The sequence below is a fragment of the Maylandia zebra genome, linkage group LG12 (assembly GCF_041146795.1).
Source record: "Maylandia zebra isolate NMK-2024a linkage group LG12, Mzebra_GT3a, whole genome shotgun sequence".
Taxonomy (NCBI): domain Eukaryota; kingdom Metazoa; phylum Chordata; class Actinopteri; order Cichliformes; family Cichlidae; genus Maylandia; species Maylandia zebra.
This window is the reverse complement of record NC_135178.1, coordinates 20,253,021-20,264,001: the sequence shown is the minus strand read 5'-3', so window position 1 is coordinate 20,264,001 and position 10,981 is coordinate 20,253,021. Positions and strand designations below refer to the sequence as shown.

The 10,981-nt window shown below is 43.6% G+C and overlaps 1 protein-coding gene across 1 annotated transcript in view; it reads left to right on the top strand.

Annotated features, from left to right (window-relative positions):
• Positions 1-6,452: 6,452 nt before the first annotated feature.
• The window catches only part of pes (pescadillo), an 18,124-nt gene continuing 13,595 nt past the window's right edge, over positions 6,453-10,981 (top strand). Inside the window, exons 1-8 of the mRNA XM_014414035.3 lie at positions 6,453-6,638; positions 6,815-6,894; positions 8,389-8,542; positions 8,718-8,827; positions 9,094-9,265; positions 9,356-9,445; positions 9,775-9,891; positions 9,985-10,062. Coding sequence (XP_014269521.3) covers positions 6,615-6,638; positions 6,815-6,894; positions 8,389-8,542; positions 8,718-8,827; positions 9,094-9,265; positions 9,356-9,445; positions 9,775-9,891; positions 9,985-10,062 — 825 coding nt within the window. The 5' untranslated portion in view covers positions 6,453-6,614. The remainder of the gene's footprint in view (positions 6,639-6,814; positions 6,895-8,388; positions 8,543-8,717; positions 8,828-9,093; positions 9,266-9,355; positions 9,446-9,774; positions 9,892-9,984; positions 10,063-10,981) is intronic.

Genomic DNA, 10,981 nt, shown 5'->3' with positions numbered 1-10,981 from the left:
GGCAGGCTTCGTTTTTTTTTTATGCCACTCTATTCTGATAAATCAGCTTTATGCCTGGATCAGCTTCTCCCTGTACAAGACTCTTTTAACTTTCATTTTCTTGTTATTAGTTTTTTTATCTTTCTTTTTTTTTAAATAATGGCTTACTTTGCACATAAACAGTTTTTAAATTGTCGATTTTAAATTGAAATGACTGGCTTTGACCCCTGTGTGTTGGTCTGGATGTTTATGGTCAACTGTCAAACCTGCAGAAAGGTATGATGAAAAAAGGGATGCCAAAGAAGTACAATAACCTGTCCATACCTAAGGTCTTAGAAACTGCCAAGCAAAGACTCGCAGCCTTGGGTAGCTGCTTGGAAAGGTATACCAGAAAGACTGAAGCCAGGAGAATAAACCATCCAAGGCACTCTTAGTGGCAGGGAAACAATATGAGAACAACAGCCCCACCAATGCTGGAGACCTAGCAATACTGGAAGACCATGTGGGGGATGGATGCAACCTATAGCAATAATGCTCAGTGGCTAGTAGTAGACATCCGAGAAAGGGTCTTAAGCATGAAGATTTGGACAGCACCAGGCCTTGACATGATACACAGATACTGACTAAAGAAGCTAGAAAGCCTCAAGAAAGCCTCTGACTCAATGACTCACACGTGGATCCTGGAATGCCTAGAACTGTACGAGTACTTTTACTAATCAATCAGAGCATTCGGAGTGCTTTATACAGCATCCTTCATTGACCCATGCACACCCATTAATACAAGCCCTTTTTCTATACTTAAGTGTTTTCTATCTAACATTCACACTTGGATGGATGCATTGGAGGTGTTAATATCTTGCACAAGAATATTTGGTATGCAGTCTGGAGCAGCCAGGGATCAAACAACCAAGAATCCAATTAGTAGGTACTCTAGCTTCTGAACTACAGCCAACCCTGTACATCAGGAAGGTGCCAACAAATGACCATGTGCTTAGCAAACACTTCAGGCATCAGAAACATGAGAAAGAAGAAGAGCAAGAAGGGGAACCATCATGGAAGGACAGGCCCCCGTACAGTATGTACCACCGGCAGATAGAAGAAGTGTCTATTATCAAGAAATCCAACCAATGGCTGGATAAAGCTGTACTGAAAGACAGCACAGAAGCACAAATCATGGCAGCGCAGGAACAAGCTGCAAGTACAAGATCCATAGAAGCCATGGTGTACCACACCAGCCAAGACCCCAAGTGCAAGCTGTGCAAAGATGTCCCTGACACAATCCAACACATAACACCAGGGTGCAAGATGGTAGCAGGTAGCGCATGCATGGAATGCCATAACCAGGAAGCTGGTATATACAGATATATCTGTGTCATTTATGGTCTGAAAGTAGTGGTGAACAAAAAGAGGAAGACGGCCATAGTGATAGATGTAGCTAGGATAGCATCATCAGAAAGAAGAAGCTCAAGAAATACCATGGGCTGAGAGAAGAGCTCGAGAAGATGTGGAGGGTCAAGGCAACAGTGGTCCCAGTGGTAATCAGAACACTCAGGACAGTGACTCCCAAACTGGGCGAGTGGCTTGAGCAGATCCCAGGAATGACATGATCACTGTCCAGAAGAATGAAGTTCTGGGAACACCAAAGATACTGGACAGGACCCTTAAGCTCCCAGGCCTCTGGTAGGGGAGCCAAGCTTGAAGGATAAAGCCTGCCTACAGGGCGAGTGGGGAATTAAAAAATTAATTAATTAATTTAAAAAAAAAAAAAAAAAAAAAAATATATATATATATATATATATATATATATCCATCCATCCATCTTCATCCGCTTTATCCGAGGCCGGGTCACGGGGGCAGCAGCCTAAGCAGAGAGGCCGGGGGAACACCAGGGGAACACCAAGGCATTCCCAGGCCAGCCGAGAGATATAATCTCTCCAGCATGTCCTGGGTCTGCCCCGGGGCCTCCTCCCGGTGGGACATGCCCGGAACACCTCACCCAGGAGGCGCCCAGGAAGCATCCTTGTCAGATGCCCGAACCACCTCAGCTGGCTCCTTTTGATGTGGAGCAGCAGCTCTACTCTGAGCTTCTCCCGGATGGCCGAACTTCTCACCCTATCTCTAAGGGAGAGGCCAGCCACCCTTCGGAGGAAACTCATTTCTGCCGCTTGTATCTGCGATCTCGTTCTTTCGGTAGTGACCGAAAGAACTGATCCCACAGTCCCACAGGCTAACCAAGCCCGATAGGACTCCTTCTTCAGCCTGGTGGCTCCCTTCACCTCTGGTGTCCAGGCACCAACCACCTTGCGGCCGCAGCTCAATGCAGCAGCTTCGGCAATGGAGACGCTGAACATGGTCCATTCGGACTCAATGTCCCCAGTCTCCCTCGGAATGCTGTTGAAGCTCTGCCGGAGGTGTGCGTTGAAGATCTCGCGGACTGGGGCATCTGCTAGACGTTCCCAGCACACCCTCACTACGCGTTTAGGTGCACCGGGTCTGTCCAGCGTCCTCCCCCGCCACCTGATCCAACTCACCACCAGGTGGTGATCAGTTGACAGCTCAGCCCCTCTCTTTACCCGAGTGTCCAGAACATATGGTCGCAGGTCTGGTGATACGATTACAAAATCGATCATCGACCTGCGGCCTAGAGTGTCCTGGTGCCACGTGCACTTATGGACACTCTTATGTTCGAACAGGGTGTTTGTTATGGCCAAACTGTGATTTGCACAGAAGTCCAATAACAAAACACCGCTCAGGTTCAGATCAGGGAGGCCGTTCCTCCCAATCACGCCCCTCCAGGTCTCGCTGTTGTTACCCACATGAGCATTGAAGTCTCCCAGCAGGACAGTCTCCAGGTGGAGCACCTTCCAGCACCCCCCCCCCCCCCCCCCCCCCCCCCACCACTCGTTCGGAGTACCCAGACTCTAAGAAGGCTGGGTACTCCGAACTGCCACTCGGCGCATAAGCACAGATGACAGTCAGGACCCGTTCCCCGACCCTAAGGCGCAGGGAACAAACCCTCTCATCCACCGGGAAAAACCCCAACGTACCGGCCGAAGGTATGTTAGAGTACCCACCCCAGCCTGCCGCCTCTCACCAGGGGCAACTCCAGACTGAGACAGAGTCCAGCCCCTCTCCAGGAGACTGGCTCCAGAGCCCAAGCCATGCGTAGAGGTGAGCCTGACTATATCTAGCCGGTACCTCTCAACCTCACGCACTAACTCAGGCTCCTTTCCCACCAGAGAGGTGACATTCCATGTCCCTATTGCCAGTCTTGGCAGCCGGGGGATCAGTCTGCCAGGGCTTCCGCTCCTGGCCGCCACCCGGCACACAATGCACCCGACCCCTATGGCGCCTCCTGCGGGTGGTGGGCCTGCGGGAGGATGGGCCCATGTCTCCTCTTCGGGCTGTGCCCGGCTGGGCCCCATGGACTAAGGCCCGGCCTCGGGCACCCTCCCCGGGCCTGGCTCCAGGGCGGGGCCCCGGTAACCCTATGCCGGGCAGGGTAAACTGTTCCCTCGATGTTCTCTTCATAAGGGTCTTCTGAATCGCTCTTTGTCTGGTCCCTCACCCAGGACCAATTTGCCGTATATATATATATACAGTGGGGCAAAAAAGTATTTAGTCAGCCACCGATTGTGCAAGTTCCCCCACTTAAAATGATGACAGAGGTCAGTAATTTGCACCAGAGGTACACTTCAACTGTGAGAGACAGAATGTGAAAACAAAATCCATGAATCCACATGGTAGGATTTGTAAAGAATTTATTTGTAAATTAGGGTGGAAAATAAGTATTTGGTCACCTCAAACAAGGAAAATCTCTGGCTCTCACAGACCTGTAACGTCTTCTGTAAGAAGCTTTTCTGTCCCCCACTCGTTACCTGTATGAATGGCACCTGTTTGAACTCATCATCTGTATAAAAGACACCCGTCCACAGCCTCAAACAGTCAGACTCCAAACTCCGCCATGGCCAAGACCAAAGAGCTTTCGAAGGACACCTGGAAAAGTATTGTAGACCTGCACCAGACTGGGAAGAGTGAATCTACAATAGGCAAGCAGCTTGGTGTGAAAAAATCAACTGTGGGAGCAATCATCAGAAAATGGAAGACATACAAGACCACTGATAATCTCCCTCGATCTGGGGCTCCACGCAAGATCTCATCCCGTGGGGTCAAAATGATCATGAGAACGGTGAGCAAAGATCCCAGAACCACACGGGGGGACCTGGTGAATGACCTGCAGAGAGCTGGGACCAAAGTAACAAAGGTCACCATCAGTAACACACTACAACGGCAGGGAATCAAATCCCGCAGTGCCAGACGTGTTCCGCTGCTGAAGCCAGTGCATGTCCAGGCCCGTCTGAAGTTTGCCAGAGAGCACATGGATGATACAGCAGAGGATTGGGAGAATGTCATGTGGTCAGATGAAACCAAAGTAGAACTTTTTGGTATAAACTCAACTCGTCGTGTTTGGAGGAAGAAGAATACTGAGTTGCATCCCAAGAACACCATACCTACTGTGAAGCATGGGGGTGGAAACATCATGCTATGGGGCTGTTTTTCTGCCAAGGGGACAGGACGACTGATCCGTGTTAAGGACAGAATGAATGGGGCCATGTATCGTGAGATTTTGAGCCAAAACCTCCTTCCATCAGTGAGAACTTTGAAGATGAAACGAGGCTGGGTCTTCCAACATGACAATGATCCAAAACACACCACCCGGGCAACAAAGGAGTGGCTCCGTAAGAAGCATTTGAAAGTCCTGGAGTGGCCTAGCCAGTCTCCAGACCTCAACCCCATAGAAAATCTGTGGCGGGAGTTGAAAGTCCGTGTTGCTCGGCGACAGCCCCAAAACATCACTGCTCTCGAGAAGATCTGCATGGAGGAATGGGCCAAAGTACCAGCTACTGTGTGTGCAAACCTGGTAAAGACCTATAGTAAACGTTTGACCTCTGTTATTGCCAACAAAGGTTATGTTACAAAGTATTGAGTTGTATTTTTGTTATTGACCAAATACTTATTTTCCACCCTGATTTACGAATAAATTCTTTACAAATCCTACCATGTGGATTCATGGATTTTTTTTTCACATTCTGTCTCTCACAGTTGAAGTGTACCTGTGGTGCAAATTACTGACCTCTGTCATCATTTTAGGTGGGGGAACTTGCACAATCGGTGGCTGACTAAATACTTTTTTGCCCCACTGTATATAGCTATATATTTTTTTCAATAAAGCTATAAAGGTAGCTCGTTTGAGTTTTGGACGAAATGCATTCTGGGATATTGCGTTTCGTCATTTCGAGCTGATTGGAGACCAAAACAGCCAATCTGATTTTTTTTTGCATCCAAGTCTGTGATTGGTTGGTTTTGTGGCACAAATATAACGGTGTACAGAAAGAGTTGAACGCGAATGGGCAGAAATGTTGAGAGCGCAAGCAGCACATTGCGAGCAAGCGCAAATGCAAAAACTGAGCGAGAGGGGCTGCTATTGTGTGTGTATGGATAATAGCAAACACTGAAATACGTTTTTTGCACGCAGCAATGCATTTTGTTCACTCAAATTTAGCTTTTCTTCCCTCAAAATAAATTTCTTCTCAAAATGCAACCTTTGCACCTGCAATTTTTTTTTTACGTGTGCTCAGAATAGTGGCACAAAAATAACGCCATAATTTTGAGCTTTTAAAGATGAAACAAGAACTGGGTGCACAAGTTTGAATTTATTTTGGATTTTCTCTAATCCACACAGGTTCAAAATGATACATACAGGCTTAAACATATACGTACACTCGGTTAAATCTTTTAATAAATGACGCTGACAGTTCTATGATGACCTATGAACTTATTTTTAGTGATAATGATTGGCTACAAGTGGTAGTTTCTCTTTCCAGCATAAAAAGGATTTTTTTTAAAAAGCACTTATTCTATTGACCAATTCTCAGAGTAATGGAAAAGTCCAATACTGACCCTTATAAGTCAGGTCTGTGCTGGGAAACAAACCAAGATAACTGAACTCTATCAAGTGTGAGGCTGAGGTGTAACTTGCTAAGTGACATTGAACTAATTATAAGTGGGGCTGTATGTATTTATTTAAACCAGTATGTACAATTTTGTATAATCTACTGTTTGGATTAGAGAAAATACAAAAGAAAATCAAACTTCTGTACCCAGCTCTTGGTTTTTAAAGTCATTAACGATGTGTGCTGTACAACCATTCCACTCAGGAAAAAGAACAGTTCAAAGAAATCATTAAAAGCACACCATTGATGAGTGTATGTAAACCTTTACTCCTGGCACGACATTTTATTTTTTAGATGACTGCGGATTTAATAAAGAAGGTGCTTTTCAACATGTTGGCTATATGCTGTTTGTTGTGGACAACAAAATCCCAAAGATGAGTATAAGTTTTATATGTACGAATGTTTCACGTGCAAACACTGCTTCGGCTTTCCTTTGTAAACAGGCAAATAAACGGCCCACCCCTGGGTCCTACTGCTTGGGCCTCTCTTTCGCGCATGTCAAGCCACACGTGCATCTCCTGCGTGTTGTGTCGGTCGTTGTTGTGTACCCTTGCGAATTGTGTAATTTGTACACAACTACATTTGGATAAAACTCCGTGGAGGGTTAGAAACTGTCTCTAAATGGGAGGTCTTCAAAAGAAAAAGGTTGGTGTGGGTGTTCGCGTAATGTCGGGCGTCTTATTACCAAAAATCTGACTATCCCGTTAGCTAACAGCTAGCTGAAGTTTGTTTTTCTCAAACAGTAGATTCTTCTGGACGCGGATGAGCTTATGTGCCTTGTTAACACAAGTTGAATATGAGCATCTTCCTATGTTTTTCAGTTTGAGAGGGGCTCTGCCACCAACTACATCACAAGAAACAGAGCTCGAAAGAAGTTGCAGCTCAGCCTCCCAGATTTCAGGTAACGTTGCAGTTAGCAATTGTACACGTGTGTGTGTGTGTGTGTGTGTGTGTGTGTGTGTGTGTGTGTGTGTGTGTTTTAAATCACGATTTAGTCATACCCCGCCGGCACTGTATTAGTTTCTGTATTAACGCTAACGCTTTCTGGGTGAGAAAAGGTGCGAGGGCCCATTTATGACGCAAAGTCTTTAAAACTCAGTGAGTGAGTTTATTTTATTTTTTTTTTTTTGGGGGGGGGGGGGGGGGGGGTGCTGTGAAACTCATGCGTTTGTATTGAACAAGGTAGACAATTGTGCAGGGTCAAACAAAAGTGCATTTCTTCTCGGCTCCTGGCTTTTGAGGTCACAACAGTAGTCCAGTCACTAGCATCCTCCTTTCACATCAACGCTCTGCATGTCCTTCACTACATCCATGAATCTTCTCTGTGGTCTTCCTCTTTTCCACCTGCCAGGCAGCTCCTTCATCAACATCCTTTGTCCAGTAATTATCCACTGTTCCTCCTCTACACGTCCAAACCATCCCGGCCTTGTTTCTATTTCTAACTTTGTCTCTTCTCAATCTTAGCTGTCCTTTTGATGTACTCAATTCTTACATTCCTACTGTAAATTTGAGAGTCTCAGCATCTACAGCTCTACCAGCTTGGCCTCCCATCCAAATTATGCTTCACAGCACGTCTCACTACCATCTTGCAATACTTAGCTGTCATTCTTGCTGCTATCCTTCTGCCACAAATCACCCCTGACTCTCATTTCCATCTTTTCCACCCTCCCTGAACTCTCTTCTTCACTTCTCTTGTGCACTGTTGCTTTGGATGGTTGACCCCAGCATTAAAACTCATCCTCTTTCACTGCGTCTGCTCCTAGTTAGTGAAATGGAAAGAGTATTAATGCAGCCTCGAAAGTGAAGCAAAATTTAATTAGCACATCAGTAAAAACATTACCATCAACAAGAAAGAATGTATTGACGCCAAAGTTAGTGAGACAAAGTTATGTTAGTAGTTAGTAATGAATCTGCACCTAGTTATATTCTCTATGATCAACACTATATCCATAAATCACATCTGACATATAATGTGCATAAATTAATTTAACAAGTAATTCTGAGGTGTCTTACATCTTCAGTGAATGTGATCAGAATATTTAGCAGTGGTTGGTAATTTCAAAATAAATCCATGGTTCTGAAAGTGTTACTCTCCATGCCAATATTACTTTTTTTGGGTGTTTTGTTTTTTGTAAAACCAGCAATTCAAATGTAACAATATTTAAATTTTCAAAAATGGACCAATCAACTATTATTTTTTTCCCCCTAATAATATTATATATATATATATATATATATATATATATATATATAAAAAATACATTTTTTTTTTTTTTTTTTTAAATACCATCATAGCAACTTACTTTTCTCCAAGTTTGTTCCAAATCTCGATTTCCAGCCTTTTTCAGAAAGGTGCCTTGTTGCAGACAAATAATTTCTCTTCTCTGATTTTCAGGCGACTTTGCATTCTCAAAGGCATATACCCTCATGAGCCAAAACACAAGAAGAAGGTGAACAAGGGATCTACAGCCCCAAGGACCTTCTACCTGCTCAAAGACATCCGCTTTCTGCTCCATGAGCCAATTGTTGGAAAGTTCAGAGAGTACAAGGTATATTACATAAGAAACCAGTACCTTAGTGTTCTTTACCTCTATAAAAAGGATATTTAAATCACTTTGCTTGAATCAGTTTTTCCTCATGTCTTTGGTTTATCGTTTGATTTCAATTTGGTTGACAATCTTTTTGGTACCTGTGTTATTTTCAACATTTATTTTTGTCTTGTAGATATTTGTGCGTAAGCTTAAGAAGGCTTATGGAAAAACAGAGTGGTCTGCAGTGGAAAGACTGAGAGAGAACAAGCCGACCTATAAATTGGATCACATCATCAAAGAAAGGTGGGGTGGTTATTCTTCACACTGAACATAAGAGGGCATAGTTGATCTCTTTTTCTTTTTTTTCTCTGCCACTATATGAATTAAATTGAAATTGTAGGGTAACAGTAGAACAGAGTCTTTAGGAGTCTGTCAGTATTTTTTTTTTTTTTTTTTTTTACAGCTTTTAACATGCAAGTTATCTTTGTTTTTTATTTTTATTTCAAAGGTAAGATGTTTTTGTCAAAACAAAACCTCATAAATATTGCTTGTGCTTCTTTGTTTGGCAGGTATCCAACCTTCATTGATGCCCTCCGTGATATTGACGATGCCCTCTGCATGTGCTTCCTCTTCTCCACTTTTGCTCGAACAGGAAAATGTCATGTGCAGACAATCCAGCTGTGCAGACGCCTCACTGTGGAGTGGATGAACTATGTGATCGCATCACGTTCTCTCCGAAAGGTGCAAGTTCACCAGCCTGTTATTGATCTGACTCTGTGAGAGTTGGTTGACCTGTGTTCTGTAATGTGCTAAACGTTTCTGTTTTGATAGGTTTTCCTCTCCATCAAGGGAATATATTATCAGGCTGAGGTGATGGGACAGCTCATTACATGGGTGGTGCCATATCAGTTCTCCCATGATGTAAGTGCAGTTTGGCAAATTGCAGTCAACAGGGACAGTGCTAATAATAAATAGTCACTTTATTACTGTTGGGTTATAATGTAGGTTGCCAGGCCAACATTGTAAATAAAAAATTGTCCTTAATGTCTTGCCTGCTCATTAAGAATCAGAAAATGTGTGGCACTTATGAACAAGAAAACTGACTTTGCTGATGGCTTTAACTTGTGAGCAGCCTGTCTGTTTTAAAATTAGAATATACTAAAAATTATGTTGGAAGTGACTCTGATTGAACTCACACTTATAAATATATCACTGAAATATGGTCAAACTAATATTTGTTTCTCTTTCAGCACCCCGTTGATGTTGATTACAGAGTAATGGCAACATTCACAGAGTTGTACACCACTCTGCTGGGCTTTGTCAGTTTCAGGCTCTACAGTTCCCTCAACTTGGTCTACCCACCAAAGGTATCGTGGACTGTAATATAAAAAAGGATTTATGATAAATTGATCATATGTAACCAGACCTGCCCTCAGTTAATATTGCCTCTCATTTTGCAGCTGGACAGTAATGGAGAGTCAGAGCCTAAGGAAGAGAGTGAGGATGACTATGCCATGAATTCAGAAAGTTACTTAGAGGTGAGTCACTTTGTTTTAAACAGTGTAAAAGACCTCTGATGTCTTTTGTTTGTGGTGCTCATTACATTGAAAGGAGGCTTGTTGGTTATCCAGAGTGACAGAATAAATTCACTTAAACCATCCGGCATAAAGCAGCGTTGGAGTTTTGTTAAAACTATATCACCACTTCAGTGGCAGAGAGAACTCGGTCACACAACTTCTCCAGGAAGGATAGCAAAAGCGTTGTTGATGCTTTTTGGGAAAAAACATGTCCCAGGTGACCTCTAAAACAAGCTTTTAAAGCACAGGGTACGTTGTTTTCCTGGCTTCAGCAATCTGTAAAGACAATGCATTCTGTTATTCAAGCAGGAGTCGTCTTTATTTTCCCTCAGCTTTACTGAGACATAAAACTGGGATATGTGCTAATGTGCATTTATAAAGTTTAGACTTGTGCTCTGCTGAATATGATCCATATTCCTTACTAGGTTATATCCAGTGGGGTTGTCATTGGGAGCTCAGGGGGAGCTCTTTATTGAATAGTTAGCTGTACTACACAGTGCTTCAGAGGTTCAATAACCCCCTACATGCACTCACCCGCTCAGTCAGCCAATGCATTTACACTGTAGCATTAACAGGAACAGTTAAGAGTCACGCAACAATAACAGATGTAAATAACACAAGTTTCCTCGCTTAAACGGCAACACATGTTCCCAAGGCATGATTGGAGATAACTAGTCACTCCCAACACGCCATGATACCATGTTCTGATTGAGGGATTGAATTAAAACGTACAACTCTGCTATCACTTCTGACATAAACGAAGACAAAACTAAACAGCAGTGGCTTTGTAGGGTTGCTGAAGTTGGGCTAGCTGTAGGACTGGGCGCTATATTGAGGTTTTTTTTTGTTTGTTTTTAAATATCGATATATTTTTATACGA